Source organism: Xiphophorus maculatus, chromosome 4, assembly GCF_002775205.1.
Source record: "Xiphophorus maculatus strain JP 163 A chromosome 4, X_maculatus-5.0-male, whole genome shotgun sequence".
Classification (NCBI taxonomy): Eukaryota; Metazoa; Chordata; class Actinopteri; order Cyprinodontiformes; family Poeciliidae; genus Xiphophorus; species Xiphophorus maculatus.
The window spans coordinates 8,744,745-8,762,562 of record NC_036446.1 but is presented as its reverse complement, the minus strand read 5'-3'; the positions used below and the strand labels follow the sequence as shown (position 1 = coordinate 8,762,562).

General features: G+C 37.7%; 1 protein-coding gene across 2 annotated transcripts; it reads left to right on the top strand.

The window, feature by feature from the left end:
- The first annotated feature begins 8,589 nt into the window (after positions 1–8,589).
- nod2 (nucleotide binding oligomerization domain containing 2) lies at positions 8,590–16,656 on the top strand. Of its 2 annotated transcripts, none has more exons than XM_023332478.1 (11): positions 8,590–8,754; positions 9,018–9,573; positions 11,189–11,315; positions 11,809–13,585; positions 14,665–14,748; positions 14,840–14,923; positions 15,033–15,116; positions 15,200–15,283; positions 15,413–15,496; positions 15,631–15,714; positions 16,346–16,656. In XM_023332478.1, exons 2-11 carry the CDS (start codon positions 9,064–9,066, stop codon positions 16,416–16,418), a joined length of 2,991 nt encoding a protein of 996 aa, XP_023188246.1. In that variant the 5' UTR covers positions 8,590–8,754; positions 9,018–9,063; the 3' UTR covers positions 16,419–16,656. The 2 variants fall into 2 exon arrangements, with proteins under 2 accessions (XP_023188246.1, XP_023188245.1); XM_023332477.1 differs by having other exon boundaries at positions 8,590–8,775.
- Positions 16,657–17,818: the final 1,162 nt, after the last annotated feature.

Genomic DNA, 17,818 nt, shown 5'->3' with positions numbered 1-17,818 from the left:
CCCTGTCTCAGATTTCCATTAATTTCCTCTCTGTTCTAACTTTTACACCTAACTGTAACAGAGTGATGTCTATTACTCTAATCCAAAAGCCGGGATGTGGAACCAGTCTTCCAGATCCGTTGCACAGATTTGCTTAAATTGGACTGTGTTTACCGTAATCTTATTCTGTTAGAGGGTGAAGTTTTCATCAGTCCAGATAAAGTTTGACGTATGTGTCATTCTCTTTTGTCTTCACATATTGTTTTTATTCAGCATGCAGAATGTTGGCACGCTGCATTTTGGCATCCCCCCTGACGCCGTGTCCCATGATCTCCTAGCTGCTCCCTCTGTTTCCACCCCATCAGCCTGCACCACGGCTGTCAGCAGGTCTTTCGCTGCGCCGCCATGTGTCCTCACTGCTCAGCTGACAGAGCTCTGTTTGTGATGTGGCGGGACGATGGCTCTCTCAGCTGTCTCATTCCTCTGGTGCCGATTAACCCTGGAGCCCGGCTTGCAGACTCCACTGAGCCCATAACTCATATCTCACGACTACTGCCATGCTGGCAGTAGGAACGTTCATCCCGTCCCAGTTGCCCTAAAAAATAGATGTTGAGGGTACCCTCGCTTTCAAAGAATATGTTGCTGTAACTTATTTGTGCATTGATTTTTGCTCTTTTAGGCACATCTGAGTGTCATATTAGCAAAAAAATAAATAATAAAGATAATCACACACTTTTATTTTTTCACATTTTGTCATGCTGCAGACACAAACTTAGGATGTCCTGTAATGAATCAACACACTGTGCAATTGGAAGGTGGAGGGAAAAGGTTAGAGTCTTTACAAACACAGGCCACTGAATCAACTTTTCTAAGCAATCGCCGGAGTACCACAGGAGAACCCACACATTTATTTTTTTACCTTTATATTACCAGGATAAAAAAATCCTACTGAGATTTAAGTTTTAAAACAGTTGCATCTGATGCAAGTTCCTTACCAGTCAGGAAAGCTGGCAGCCATTATTATCAAGCAATAATGGCTGCATATTTTTCATGGTAAAAAGCTCACACATGACATAAAATATAACCACCTGGCTAATAATTTGTTCTTTCCCCCTTTGAGGTGAAAGCACTCCTGGCCCATTGAGGCATGGACTCCTGACCCATGAAGGTGACCTGTTGGTGTCTTGCACCAGGATTTTACAGGTGGAGATCCTGTAAGTTCTGTAAAAGGTCAGGTCAACATTTTTTCAGTTCACCGTTTAAGGCATTTACATACTTGGAGAGTTTTGTCTTGGAGAGTTATAGTTTTTAGATATTTTAAGGTGAGTAACATCGTAATAGCTACATCAAAGTCTTATGTGTTTCACTGATATTGGTCCAAACTAAGTCAGCTGAGAACAGAATAACTTTCAGTCCAGAAGATATTCCAGAACATAATGTGGATTATATTTGGTATATAGTTGTCTTTTGTCACTTTTATGGTTTTTTAGTGCACTTATATTTTTGGAAACTCTTGCTTTTTCAAATGTCAAGTTATGAAAAGCTTTCATACTTCAGCAGTTAAATTAAGAGGGCCGTATTAGGATACATTTTTGCTGTGCCCATGTAAATTGTTATTTTTGTGTTGCTGGAACACAATGCATTATGTTAAATAATGGATTCATTTTGAACTTCCCCACTATAAATATGAAAGCTTAAAAACTAAAATGATAAACAAAGAACACTGTGATATTGACTTTAATGTGGGGAAATGAGAAACTGCCATAATGTGTCCTGTTTGTTTTGTTTCCAGCTGATATGCAGAGAGCTTTGAAGTGTGGATTGGCACAGCAGGGTGTTAGCTTCTGCAAAGGAAGGATGCTAAATGTTAAGGGATCAGGGGGACATGAGATAGTCTCTTACCAATATAGACTGAAAAAGGTTGAAGAAAAAAAAAACAAAGCAAATCCAGTGATAAGATACATCTGTTCCAGCGAATTTATGAGCCTTTAACGCTTATTTCCCTCCATGCTGGATAAGTGGCTCCCTTTCTGCAGAGAATCTTAGAACTTCAAAGCAGATTTGCTTTGGATAATGCAAATGATCAGAATACGCTGGTTCCAGCCTACTCAAGAACATGAAAAGGAAGAGTGGGAAAGAGAAAATTAAAACTAATTGCTGTGGCTGCCTTTTATGTGTGGAAAGAAGGGCAGAAATAAAATACTTCAATTATTGTCAAGTTCATACAATTAGGAAATAAGCTGACAAAGTGCTAAATTTCAGTGTTTCTGACCCAGTAGCCGTTTACATTAAATGTTCCTTTGAGCTGCCACTTGGTTCTTGCTTATATCTGATGAAATTATAATTAACAGGATTAAATTCAGCCTATAATCCTCATGCTGATACTGGTGAGACAGACTACTTCTAAATCTGTTTTGGACTATGGCTTGTATTCTCTGATTCATATGCCGTTTAGATGAATTTGTTGAAACTCTCTTTACTTTGTAACTGAATAATTGTTTGCTCAGAGATCAAATGGCCCCAAAGACAACCAATTTGTATTTAAAGGTGACCGATGCTTCCTTAAACAAGTTAGGATAGGTCTATGGGGTATACAAAACATATTCATGATATTTTTTGAACAAAATCATTCTTATAGAATGAAATTTTAGCCTGCTCAGTTCTGCCTATTTTGAGCTTTTTTCAGAATTAACTTTTTGGGCCTCTTGCCACTTTAGATCCAAAAGAATTGCTCCTTGCCACGCCCTCCCAACTCAATATTTACTCTTGCATGTGAATATGACTGCAAACAGATGTGCAATTATACAACCGTACATCTTTGAAAAGCAGAAGGAGAGCCTTCCGCACAACCAACAAGAATGAAGCAAGTGCTTTCTGAATAGTGAGTCGACAACAAAATTCTTGTCTTTTCCAGTAGCCATTGAACAGTGCATACAGTGGAAAAACTAGCTGATCAAACATGCTGGGGCTCAACTTGGGTTGCTAAGTGATGGACGGAGCTCAGCTTGGGTTGCTAGGTAATGGGCTGGGCTTTGCTGGGTTTGCTAGGTGATGGGCAGAGCCTGCTGATTTGTGACATTACATTCCAGAGGTTCACCAAGAAACATGAACCTATTGCCAAAAATCGGCTGGGTGTTTTATTTTTTAAGCACTTAGCCTGTTTTTAGAAGCAGTATAAAACCAAATGGCAATACAAAAAAGTGCAAAATGTGAATTTTACATCCCCTTTCTAATCCCAAATGACACATGAGGAAATGGATCAGTACTTTTTTCTTTTGTTATTCTTGAGGTAAGTTGCTTTGTATTTTAAACTCCAGATAGACAAGGTTTATTCCATGGATACATCATAGTAGACTTTACTTCCTGTTCATGCTGGCACTGAAAGTCACTATTCAAATTTGCTACTATGCAGCTGTTTTTCTTTGCACTTAAGGTGAATAATGGCTAACATTTTAATATTGTTTTAAAATAAGCATTGTAATATTGTAAACTGCTGGATGTTATGTGAATGTTAGGATGTGTTTATGAGGGCTTCATGTACAGAAAAAAGGCATTCATGTAAGATTTCTCTGCATTTATATTTTTAATACCTATCAGAATTGCTTTTCAACAGAAAAAAAAATGTAGTTATTTATCCAGTAAGATTTGTAAAATTTGGTATTTACAGCTTCAAGTGTTCTGAGGCATGTTCTACCAAGCAAACTAATGTTTCGTCCCTCCCCACCCCGTTAACTGAACATCCTGTGTAAAAATTAATCAAGTGTCAAACCTTCATATAAATCAAAATTCAAACTATATGAATAACTCTTTGAATTTGAATATGGAATAAAATTTCCTGTACAGTAATTTCAAAGAAATCTGCTTTTGCTTTGCTATTTCACACATACTTCATTCCTCAAGCTCTGAGGTAATCCCCTTTAACTGAACAAATGTGGCATTTAATAGGATATTCATGGAAAAAGAAATCTATACTCCGGGGATATAATGTGCTACTAAACTTTTCTTATTTCACATTATAAAGCAAAAGCTGCTGTCCAACTTCTTCAAAATCAGAGCCTGTCGTGTGGACTTTAAGAAACTGACTCCAGACCTTTAGAGATAGCAAATGAATAAAACAAGGCTTCAAAAAGTTGCATTGGTTTTTAGCAGATCATTGGAGCTCTTTCTTTTTTGCAACATCAAAGGCAGCCACGGCTCTTTGATGTGGCAGCATGCTGTTTAAGGTACAGACTGAATGGAGAGATGTCAAGCTGCAAGGTGCCTCTGTAGTTTATGCTGAGTGCTGCAGAGAGCTGCAGATGAAAGGAGCAAACAGAGTTTGATAATGAATGTCCAACAAGTAGGACCCATCTCAGACAGTGCACGCTCAGCGGGGCGCCCCAGCTAACCTTGAGCGCAGCACCCCAAACCTTGGGCAGACGCTGGAGACCAGACTCCTTCAACTTGGCATGCTTCAGCAAAAAGAGAGGCCCTCAGATGTGAGCTTTAATCTTCCTGTCAATTAAATGCTGATTGACACACGCACAGTTACGCACAGGCATGGTTACATGGGCTGACCTTAAACAGCCTGCTCTGAAAGAGACGCCATTCATTTCAACAGCCAAGTACCGCTCTCTATTTGGCTCCGACAAGCTTTTTCTAATTATACAACAATCCTTTCCATGTTTGAGTCACTTTGTAGCTTCATCCTGTGCATTTTCCACGGTACTCCTGGATCCTCTTACAGTTAATGTCGTCATTAATCTAATGAGCTAATCCTCTTTTATTTGTTAACCCATTAGCTTTGGGGAATCTGGGATGACTGCCCTCTTTCCCTGTATATCCTGCAGCTTTTTTACTTGAAACCATTGATAAAATGAGACATGGCTTATAAGGACAAACATATTTTATCCATATAATTTTACAGAGACTAGAACTTATTTTTTATGTTCAATGGATAACTGGAAAAATAAAATGTTACACTGAAGGTATATCTTCATGGCAGTCTTATCGCAACTCAAAGTCTTTCAAAAAAGTGTGGGTCCTAATATTGCTGTATTCTAACTGCAACAGTCAGCAGTAGGAGGGCTATATAGTTAAAAATATACTTTTTCATCTGTTTGCAATAACTTTAATAAATGTACATGTATCTTTCTTCCTAAATAAAGTCAGTAATTAGAAGCATGGTTGGATATCTTTTACTGATTCAAGAATATCATGCTTCAGGTATAGAGAAGGAATCATTGACTCATTGAATCATTGAAATCTTGTTGTACAAAACAAACTAGGCTCATTTTTACAGATGTCTACATCTCATAGTTTTACCAAAACTGGAGTAATACTTATCTAATCTCCTTTATTTCTTGTAAACTATGTGGAGACACTCCAGCTCTCTCAAAGAGGGAGAAAAAAATCTGCAAAGTTACTGCCTGAGATAATGTTTGGGATCCAGATGTTTATTGAGTAAATCCAGCATCACTTCTCACATGCCACACTTTTTTACTGGCTGGCAAACGTTGAAATGAAAGGATTCATGGTTTTTCCCTGTCTTATACCATTTCATAATGCGTAATTTATGAATATCTATGGTGAGATTTCTTTGAATGCGTTAACTTTATGAATTGTTACTGACATCTGGTGACAGTTTCATGTTAATTGCACCTTTAGAATTATATTTACTTAGAAAAGCACGGATGCATTCAACACTTATCTTACTCACTAACTACAATATTATTATATGTGTAATTTCATAAACACTATCTTACCTTTGTCTGACTTTGTCTATGACTTTTGGCTGCCTTTGTGTATTGACATGTGCACACAGATTAGAGCAGGGGTGCTGTGATTGACGGAGTATGGTAATTCAGGATGTAAGGACGCTGTTGCAATTTGTATCCTAAAATGCACATAAAAGACATAAGACATTTGAAAAGGTTATTGGTTCTTTCTCAAAATACTTTTAAATCTTTAACTTTGACTTTGATTTGCTACAAGATAATTATTTAATCTGCTGCAATAACTGTTTATATTTCACTATATGGAAAATGTCTTTTTTCAACTATCCTGTATATATTTTTTTAAATTTCTTCTCCTTTCATATTTTGCATACTGAACAAAGTTTTGTTGTAGGTCATCAGTTTGTCATTAGTGTGACATCCAGCTTAACACTATTTAGCACCAACTGGAAATAATTCAGTTGAACATTTAGAATGTAAATAAGACATTTTGCCACAGAGAAAATATATTGCATATTATTATGTTAATTATTCACACACACAAAATCTGGTTTTAAATGAGTCATTGATCAAGCTGTATTAAAACTAGAAGATTTTTTAAAACTAATTTACTCTAAAATATTTGGACACTGTACACAGTATATTTGAGTAAGACTTGTTGAGTTGTGGTAGCTACTTGCACAATTTAGTCTTTGTTATATAACTGTGTGGGCTGCATTGCCAAAAAATAAGCATGCAGGTTATAACCTGTCAGTATACCAGGTTATACTGACAAAGAATATAGAGGTAGTTCTGATTACATTATTATGAAACTACAGTATACAATTGTTCAATCTTATACTCACATCATATGCTTAGAAATGCCTAAAAACCTACTTGAAAAGTTTAAGATGTTCAGTACTTGACCAGATTGTTAGTCTACAATGCAAAAGTGAGCTGAATCTGAAGGGCTTGCATGCCTTTTCCATGAACTGGAAAAGGCATGCAAGGAAAAGGCCTTTTCCATGCCTTTTCATGCCATGGAAAAGGCATGCAAGGCATGGTTTTGTCCAGAAACACTGAACATTATCACATCTCACAGTCGTCTGTGAATTCTCTTAAAGAAGACATATCCTCAGACATCATAATTACAATTTAGCTGATTCCAAATCTGTTCATTAATGATAGATGAGGGCAATTCAAATGGAGAAACCCACATTTTTTGAGCTTTTAAACAATTCTTCAGAATCCAGGCAAGAAAAATTCCGATATTCTTTTTAAGATTATTTATTTATTTACCAAGTGTCAGTTTTTATTCCTCAAATTGCCTCTGGACCCCCTTCTGCCATTCGAATGACAGAATTCCACGTTAAAGGTTTGTGTAGTAAACCTGACAGAAAGCACTCAGCATTACACTCCCTTAGGTGGAGTCGGCTGTTTCTCAGACACAAAGAAGAAAAGAAGCTGCTCTTTGAAAGATTGTGTTTGATTACTCCTGTCCGCATGTATGTGTGAGGATTTCCCCCAACCCCTAACAGAACATAACAGAGGCGAATAATAAACTGATCTCGGTACTCTACGGGGAGCTGCAAAGACCACAAAGAATAAATCAACATTGTTCCTGAGCCTTTTTTGTCCTGAAAGTAAACAGTGAACATTTCCTGATGTTACAACCCCAAGATTCGTTGTGTTTTAAAGGGATTCTACATGCTAGGCCAACATATGGTATTCACACCTTTTTTTACAATTAAATATAAAAAAAAGCAAATGTATTCAAACATCCTTATTTTGAAAACCCTAAATAAAAGACATCTACAACTCAGGTGGAGGAATGTGTTGAATGTCTTGCTCTTCAAAAGTCTGGCCTTGATTGAATAGGGGCAAGATGAAGGTCCTTGTTTGAAATAAGCCTTGATTAGTCTCATTTAAAGTAGGGGACATGGAAAATGTGGAATAAAGTGTTTTGGTCAGATGAAACAAAAAATAAACTATATGGCCTATTGACAAAACACTGTTTGTCGTGGAAAAGCAACACAACACAATCCACCCTCAGGGTGAAACATGTTGGTGGAAACATCATACTGTGATGTTGTCTTCCATTAGCAGGGACAAGATGTTGATGGGAAGGTTGAAGAAGATAAATTAATAGACCAATAAATCATCATTATGTGGATTTTTTTTTTTTAGCAGAGACGATGACCTCTTCCTCTTTCCACTTTGTAAATGTGTACAGTGTGTTGATCAATGGAAAAAAAAAAAGAGAAACTAAGGTTTGTGTTTTCAGTGTAACAAATTGTGGAAAGTTCTAGTTATCTTGCAATGTTCCGTAAACAGAGCAATATGAATTGAAGTCTGTGTTTGCTCATAACTGTCATTTTGTTGGTTTTCTGTGACGAAGTTTTACTCAAACATGCTTATTTTATTCAACTTAGCTGAAATTAAACTGTTTCTATTATAGTATTTGCAGGATCTACCACATCATGTGAACACAGTTTGAATGTGTAAGCACAAACATGCAGAAAGGAAATTATATAATAGAAAACAGAAACAAGGAAATGTAAAAAGAGGAATTAACAATAAAAAGTCCCAAGATTATGTGCGTTTTTCTATGCAACACTTCCATCATGTGGCTCCAACCCTAAACTACAACTAGTGTGTATCTCAGACATTCAGTTTGCTCATTTTCTTTTTTGGACAAATCTAAACATCTAGTGTTTTCCCTTTAGCTCCTCCGAAATTTCTTCACTATAATTGTGCTGCAAACATCTACAAGAGGATATTGAAATGTCACTACACCGCAACAAGGGGCTTTACCAGGTGGCAAACTTCCTCTAAATATTATGTAATACTTGCTTCAAAAAAATCATCAGGGAAGTGACATCACCGTGTTGCCTTTCCAGTGACAACTGGTGTTTTAGGGGATGTTTTAGATGCTGTGTTTCACTTGTAACCAATAGTTACTCTCATTCCACTTGACATACATGGCATCAGAGTGAGTTTCGCTTTCACATGTGGAATGAGGAAGGGGCAGGTCTTAAGCTCTTAAACATATCTGCCTAAATAACAGATGGAGAGAAAAGAGGTCAGTTGTTAAAACCTTACAGTGAGTACTTTTCCTTTTTACCAACTTTGTTGTGTTTTGAAAGCCTTGAAAGGCAAATTTTGTTCATTTCTTGTTAAGAGTTTCATATATTTGTCTGATAAAATAGAATGGGATGCAGCCAGTGTGTGTCCCAACAAAAAAATCGTTCATGCTTGTGTGTGAAAGTCATCTGATGGGAAAGTTAATCTTTAAGGAGACGTTCTCGTCGTATATTAAAACCACAATTATGCTTTCTGCGACAGGATGTGACTCCAGAGATAGCAGAGGAACAAACTTACTGCCACAGGCATGGGAGCTGACATTATGATGGCATGCTTGCCCCAGGAGCTTTTACTGAAACGACGTGCTGAAATTCTTCATGCGCTCTGCAGCGGCGGGTCTGTCGAACATCTAGAAAGAGTCATCGACATGCTGCTTGCCCAAGGGGAGCTCGGATGGGAGGACTGCCAAAATGTTCTGGTACCAGGAAGGGCTCTATACAGCAATGCACGGCAACTGCTTGACTTGGTTTATACAAAAGGTGCAGACAGCTGTGAGCTCTTCTTCAATGCGGTCAAACAGGTCTTGCCAGAAGCTCTGGGAGACGCTTTCTTCTTGTCAGGATGTCATTCCACTTTAGATTACAAAGAAAAGCCTCAGAGAACGTCCACTGAGGAACTCTTGACTCAAAGGCCGGACCTCGTCCTCAAGCTCCAAGGTTGTATTGATGGTGCTCTGAGAGTGCTTGTTGAATCAGGCCACTTTTCCTCCACAGATTGTGATGGAATTCAGCTGCCTATTTACACTCCCTCTCAACAGGTATAGTGAGAAAACACAACAGTCTGAAAATATGTGCTATGAAAAATTATTTGTATTATTTGCTTTTTTTGGTTAATCTTACATGTTTCATGTTATCAAACAAATTTTAATATCAAACAAAAATTTAATCAAAAAATCATATTATGATTTTATTTAAGGGAAAAAGCCTGTCCAAACCAACCTACAAATAAAGTAACCAACCCCTCTTGTTAATCTTGAGTTAACTAAAATGAAAACAGTGTGATTGACTTCTATTGATATTTAAATGTAAAGGGTTACAAATCCATTTCAAATGTTTAGTGACTCTAGCTAATCACAGTGAGAGTTAGTATTTCCAAAAGAGGAAAACATGAAAAGTAATGAAGCACCATAAGGGAGGCAGACCATCCCAACACCAAAGCACATTGAGGATATACAGTAGTTGAGGAGGGGAGGGGATCGCAAAAGAACCAAGAACACCATTGAAAGCACTGTAGGTCTCATTTACCTTAACTAAGGTCAAAAAAAGAGCACAAGACTGGGGACAATTCCAAAGCAAAAGTCACAGCTTGTCAAAATGAAAACCATGGCTTAAATTTTTCATTTGTCACAAAAGATATGATGATCCCCAACAATTTGGTAAAATTAGACTTTTGAGTGACAAGACAAAAGTTTTTTTTTGGACAATATGGGTCCTTCTACATCAGGTGTAAAACAACGACAGTATTTCAGAAAGAGAACATCATCAACTGCCTAAAGTGGTGGTGATGTGGGGCTGATGTGCTGCTTCAGGACCAGGACATATATGCCTATGAAATATGACTCATGATGGCATGAATTCTGCTCTTTACCACAAAATTTTATAGGACAATGTCCAACAACTGGTGACTGAGTGGCTCATTCTATGGTGTGACCATAATAACTATATGGAAGACTCATTACCAGCTATAGCAAACATGTGATGGCAGTTCATAGTAGCAATTAGACTTCTTATCCACACAGAGCCATGTTGCTTTGGATAGCTTTTTTGCCTGCTTATAAAAATATGTTTTTAGTTCATCATTGCTTCATTTTGTAATTTATTTTATGATCTGATACATTAAAATGTGTCAGATCATAAAAGCAGAATAATTCTCTTAGGGCCAAATAATTTTTCACATCGCTCTTTATTAGAATAGAACAAAAATGAATAAACGGTCTTGTCTGACCTGCTAGCAATAAAGCTTTTCTCGTCTACGGTTATGGCTAAAATACATCAACACATGCATTCATAAAATACCTATTAATAGGTATTCATAATAGGTATTAGGTATTCATAGGTAGATAATAGGTATTCATAAAATACCAATTACTGTTATGATGTACATATATGCCTGCTCCTTTGCAGTAAATGTCAAACTGGTACCTGAAATTGGAATTTCCTTCAAAGTTTTAGAGATATGACATGTGTCCTAAATGAATCAAAGATCACTAAAGTGATCCTTGGCTCACTTTCAAAGGATATTTTTGTGCATTTCACCATGTGACCATCTTTCTATTTTAAAATGTTCACATGACACCTCAGAAACTTTTGTGGTTTTATCTATTTAAGTCAAGGTCTTCCCCAAATGTTAAGCTGTTTCTGTTGTTTTCACAGGCAAGACGTCTACTTGATCATGTCAGATCCAAAGGAGAGTCAGCGTCTTTGGTAGTCCTGCAGTATGTTCAGCAAAGCCTAGAATCTGAATCAAGCCTGGAGCAGACAAACCCAAGCCTGACAAAAGGTATATTGACTACAGTGGTTAAATTTTCAGTTGTGGTTCCTTTTTAAAAATGTGTCAATAAAATATTGTAAAGACACAGACAAAAAAAAAAAAGCTCAATAAAATGGTAGTGGAGATAAGTTGAATAGCATTATGGACTTTACAGTTCAATACGTAAAGAAATCAGGTGAAATGTGAAGCAACTAATGGTCCACTCATATTGCTTCAATCTGTTTCTATTAGTGAAATAATATATTGTGACAAAACACTTCATCAAATCCCATAACACGTGAGCAGAAATTAAGGTCACTGTTCATGACCACATTTGTAAACTATAATCGGACCTTTTGTGTAATTGTTGCCGTTTTTGCTTCCATCTTGCAGATTGGTCTTTCAGCTTATGTCAGTTCAGAACTTTCCCTGCAGAAAATGACACTCTTATCAATACAAATACAAAACTCATTGGGGTTTACTATGTTTCACATTTTGTGTATATCTCCTTCTTTTCCGTCAGAATTTGTGAAATACCAGAAGAAATTGAGAAGCTCTGTGTCGGCACAGTCCCGCTTCCTTAGTACTTATGGAGGGACCAGCCACATGCCCTTAGATGACATCTACACTGAAGTCCAGATGGAGCTACCGAACAACAGTGCTGATAACTACAAATCTATGGGCTTTGAGGAAATAATTGGGCCTGTGGGGTCGGTAAATGATGATGCAGACACAGTGCTGGCATCCGGGGAAGCAGGAAGTGGAAAGAGCACCTGGCTCCAGAGGTTACACCTTCTTTGGTCTCAAGGGAAGGCCCTGCAGGACTTTCTCCTTCTGTTTCCATTCAGCTGTCGCAGGTTGAACTCAGAGCAAAGGGATCTGTCAGTACAAGAGCTGCTGTTTCAGCACTGCTGTTGGCCAGACAGGGGGCAGGAGGAGATCTTCCAGTTCATTCTGGATCACCCTCATCTTGTCCTCTTCACCTTTGATGGTCTAGATGAGCTCAAACAAAGCTTTGCAGACGAACATAGGATTTGCTGCCCCAGCCAGCGTGCACCTGTTGATGTACTATTATTTAACTTAATCCAGGGTTCTCTTATGAAAGGAGTGAGAAAGGTTGTCACCAGTCGTCCAGAGGCGGTGGGTCCTGCTTTGAAGAAACACTTACACAAAGAGATCCATTTGAAAGGCTTTTCCCTGTCTGGCATTGACTGCTTTGTGAGAAAACATCACAGTGATCCAAATGAGGCTGCCAAAGTCTTAGAATCACTACAGGCAAACACAGCTTTACTTGGACTGTGCCACAGTCCAGTTCTCTGTTGGATAGTCTCACAGTGCCACAAGGAGCTGCTTGGATGTGGTGAGGGAAGCCTGCAAACAATCACTGATGTTTACCTGATGATCTTACAACACTTTTTCCAGCACCACAGCACTGTTAAGAGTGCCATGGGAGTAAATTGGCTGCAGGAGAACCTTGGGACAGTCTTGCATCTTGGACAGCTTGCCTTTGAGGGAATATCAAACTCCAGTTATATCTTTTCAGTCACAGACATGGAGACATGCGGTGTTACTGAATCAGATATCTGCATGGGCTTTCTCATTCAAAGCAAGGATATGTCCCTGGCCAACAGTAAATGCTATGAGTTCCTACATATTACATTGCAATGCTTCTTAGCTGCTCTCTTTGCCATTTTGTCAAGAAACACTGGTTGCTCAGCTATCTCTAAACTCTTTGAGCTGCAGGAAATGAAGAAGAAGAGGCTTAGAGGTACATGCTTTGGAGCTTGTCTGAATTCAACCAACATACCGAACATTGTCAAGGAACATTCTACAATGGCAGAAACACCAAATCTGCAGATCACAGCCACCTTTGTGTCTGGACTTCTGTCCCAGCGCTATCAAAAGCTCTGGGTCCAGTGCAGCTCTAGTGTTTTGGTAGAGAAGAAGACTAAACAAGCAGAAAAATGTCTTTCAAAAGGCATGCAGCAACATTTCAGGTCAATTCCTCAACCTGTGCAGGGAGAGAAGAAAAGCATGCATGCAATGCCAGAATTTGTGTGGCTCATCAAGTGCATCTATGAAATGCAGAATAGCAGACTTGCTAAAGATGCCATGAGTAAGCTAGAGGCTGAGCACCTGAAATTGACATACTGTAACATCGGCCCTGTGGAGTGCACTGCACTTGCTTATGTGCTCCAACACCTAAAGAATCCTGTTGGCATCCAGCTGGACAACAATTCAGTTGGCGATGTTGGAGTGGAGCAGCTTCTACCCTGCATGCACATTTGTAACTCTCTATAGTGAGTAAAATGTTTGAATTCTTCTTTACTTAAAGGGTTTGATTAATTAATCAACAGGGTCAATCTCAGCTTATTTTACATTTTTTCAGATAATTATTTCAATTACTTGAAATTAATGGAGGTGGAAAGAGGGTGTGATTAAAATCAACTCACCAATATTAATCCTTTGATTCACCTTGAGAGATAGTCAAGACTCATAAAGAGTATAATGTTGTATAAGGATAAGTGAAACAGAACAGTGCAATGATGTGATTTATTAAATGGTGAAAAATACAAACTGTAAAAAGAACGTCTCTCATTACAGTAAAATACCAGCAGCTGTAGTTGCCAAAAATTTGCTCTATAAATACTGTAAAATTCTGGCAACCACAAAATTTACTGTTTTTATACTGTAAAATTCTGTGAACCACAGCTGTCGGTACTTTACAGTAAATTAGAGACACTTGTTTTACAGTGCAGAATTCAGCCAACAGTGAAATTACTTATACATACCTTCATACGGAGACTTGTGGTTTTGTGTTTACTGTGAAAAAAATCTATGACAAAGCCAAGTGGCTTGTAGAATAGGCCCTGTTCCAAATTCAAAATTAGACATCAAGAATCTAAAATATCTCAAACATAAACTTTGTTACTGTAATTTAAGCAGATTATGTGTTACTATTTTTCAAAGCAATACTTTGATTTCAGGTTGTTATTTAGACTGAATGTAACAAGTTCCATGCACCTTATATGAGCCATATTCAATGTAAATAACTATTTAAAGTAAAATTGTATAACTATGAAATTTTATAAAATAGCGAGCCTTTGACTGTTTATAAAATTCTCAATTTGCTCTGCCAGCTCAAAATTTGCTCTGTAATTGCTCATGTTCTCACTAGGTATCATAGTCAGTAGAAATTGATTTTCCAAACTGAGATTGTTCTGTTTTTTTGTTATCACATTAGTTTTCCTTTTTGACCCTATCCATCAGCTTATTAAGTTTATCAAAGTTTGATTGCTTGAACTATGACAGTAAACAAATGTAACATATTAATGTAAACTTTCATTGTTAACAAAGTTGCATGTTGTTTTCTTAACAGCCTCAGAAACAATAACATTACAGATGAGGGCATCCACAAACTGATTGACAAAGTCATCCACCTTCAAAACTTCCAGAAAATTGCGTAAGTATATCAAGAACAGTTGCTAACTTAAATATAAATCTAACAGTGAAATGTTATCAGTTTGCATAATCACTTTGTTTATTTTGTCCAGCCTTTTCAACAACAGGCTAACTGATGCTTGCACAAAGCATTTTTCTTACCTGCTAAAGACCAGACAAAATTTCCTGTCCTTAAGGTCAGCTCATGCCATCATCAAAAATGGAACCAGACCAAAGATTAAATTTACAGTATTCACAATGCCTGTGTAATGTGATAGAATAATGACAGTATATTTTGTCTTTCAGGCTAGGTAACAATAACATTACAGCAGAAGGAGCAAAGCAGCTGGCAGAGGGACTGAAATTCAATCGTTCACTGCAGTATTTAGGGTAAAAAAATGCTTGTGCAAAGTTTCATTCATTCTGTTTTTCAGATATTATAAGGTACTTAGAGTATTTCTTTGTATTCAAAGGCTATGGGGCAATAAGATAGGCAATGAAGGAGCAGAGGCCCTTGCAAATGCTTTGCAGAATAGCGAGTCCATTGTGTGGCTCAGGTAATATTTGCTTTAAACATTCATAAACAGTTTGTAAGCTTTGACAGTTCATAGCATTTCGACTTTCTTGTTACTGTATTTCCAAAATAAAAGAATACAAAAACTAACAGTACAATAATATTCTGGCAGTCTTGTAGGCAATGGTGTTGGAAGTGCAGGGGCTTGTGCCATGTCTAACATCATCAGGAACAGCACATCACTGGAGGAACTCTGGTAAATCTTAGCAAAACGTTTTGATACATTTAACAAGTGCAGATGTCATATGCATGAGCTAACTGTCTGGTTTGCCATTTTGCAAATTATGCAGCAGTGCTTAAATGACTGGGCATTGTTATTTCCTTTAAAAGGTTGACTGAGAACTGCATAACCAGAACAGGGGTAGAGTCTCTGACTCAAGCCCTAAAACACAATCATCATGTCAAGTCAGTATGGTAGGTGATGCAAAACCATACCCATACACACAGTCTTGCAATACCTCTTCAACAACAGGCTAACTGATGCTTGCGCAGAGCATTTTGTTGCATTACAACTGCAGGTGTGAATCTACTAAATTCTGCTGAATATTTGCTGGTCTTCCTTCACATCAATTTTAACTTGTATAGAAGTTTGTTTTACAGTGTGCAAAGTGAAATATTTTTAATGACCAAGCAGGTAATTTTAGAAATTTTTCACAAAGCACTTTTCCTAGGTCTAGCACTAGGAAAAGTGAGGCTTGACTTTATAATCTGCATTCTGAACTGGCCAGATGAAATCTCATTATCCGAGAGTGTTTGTGTGCAAAATAAATATAACCAACATGCTTTGTACAGCCCATAGACATATCCTATCCAGCACCACTAAGTGCATAGTGATGCTGGAAGAGAATGGGGACATTACCAAACTGAAAATTAGGATAGTAAAATTATCCCAAATATCTTGGAATGATAACGAGCTGAAGGTTGAGGCCACAGGTTGCTTGTGATCCAAAAGTCAAAAACACCAGCCTTTTTTTCTTTCAATCACATTACATAACATCATGCTTTTGGATGATGAATACTTTCAGTTTCTTCCTTTTCTTTCCAGGTTGAAAAATAATGACCTCACTTCAGCAGAGATTGAAGAAATGCAGCAGACTGACTCACGACTTGTTTTCTGATTTGTTGTGATGTCATTCAGAGGTTATGTTTTGGAATATACCCATTATTTCCATACAATTGTTGATGGGATCATGTATACAGTGTGTATCATAATTTGTACAGTGTGCAAAGTGAAATGTTTATAATGACTTTTTATTCTAATTTATTCTTATTTTAGTGTATTTGTTTTTACTGTTGCAACTTGATGTCAGTGTCATTTTGTGCCTAATGTGGAATAACTATAAAGATTTTTATATTCAACTTTTTTGTGTCAAAACACTCATTGAAAATCCCAGAACTAAAAATAAATCAATCAGGGTTTTTTTGGGGGGGGGAAATGTATGTGTACTTTTTCCTTTAATATTTCAATTTGAGATATTTAATATTTCCTATCAACTACTAATGATTTAACAAAATTCTAATTCTCAACTACAGCATGGTGTAAAATATAATCTTTTACATTGGCATAGTTTTATGCATGGGATAGAAACTATGCCATGCTGATTTTTGTAAATCCTTGGGTGAAAAGCAGCTAAATAAAATCACATTCATGGCTTCACAACTATTACTTGGTTCAGATATGATTGCATTCTTATGGAGGCCAAGAGAAGGAGTTGGCCATTTTGTCGGGGTCTGGGACGGGTTACCCTACGGTGGTGTTTGTACCCGGACCTGGGAGTATGGTTTATCTTTCAAGTCAGGTCTTAGACTTCCCCTTCCCCTTTAATATTTCAGGCCCTCAGCAAATGTGAGGCCTATTTCATCCTGTAACACTCCCTGCGGGGCGTGTTACACTCCCTGCGGGGCGCCATATCCACCTTATTCCTGGAAAAATCAGGCTACATATACGGGACATTGGTGGTTCTTGGAGTCTGGGGCTGGGTGTTCAGATGTGTGCTAGTTCTCTCCTAGTAGCTGCTTGGTGGGCCTGGACTCCCTGCTGAAGGGTGCGTCAGTTCTCTGGGTCCCAAGCTAAATCTGCTGCTAGGGGTGGTCACTGCAATTTCCAAGTCTTTCAAGAATTTTTGAATTAGATTTAGGTCTGAACTTTTATTACGTAATTTTAGCAAAAAAATACATTTCGATTTTAATCCTCTACTGAAGCTCCAGCTGTATGTTTATAATAATTGTGGTGGAAGGCAATCTCCTGCCCTAGTCTTAAATATTTTGTTGTCTCTAACAAGGTGTTACATTGCCCTGATTACCCTGTATGTACCCCCATCCATCTTCTCATCAACTGTAACCAGCTTCCATATGCATACCCACAGAATGAGGTTGCCACCACCATATCATACTGGGCATAGTGTGTTCCAGGTGGTTATCCAAGCCATTTTGATACTGTTTTATGCATGTGTCTAATTTGATTTTGAGTGACTCAGAAAATCTGTAACATCTTGTATTCACTGTACCCTCCTGTTAG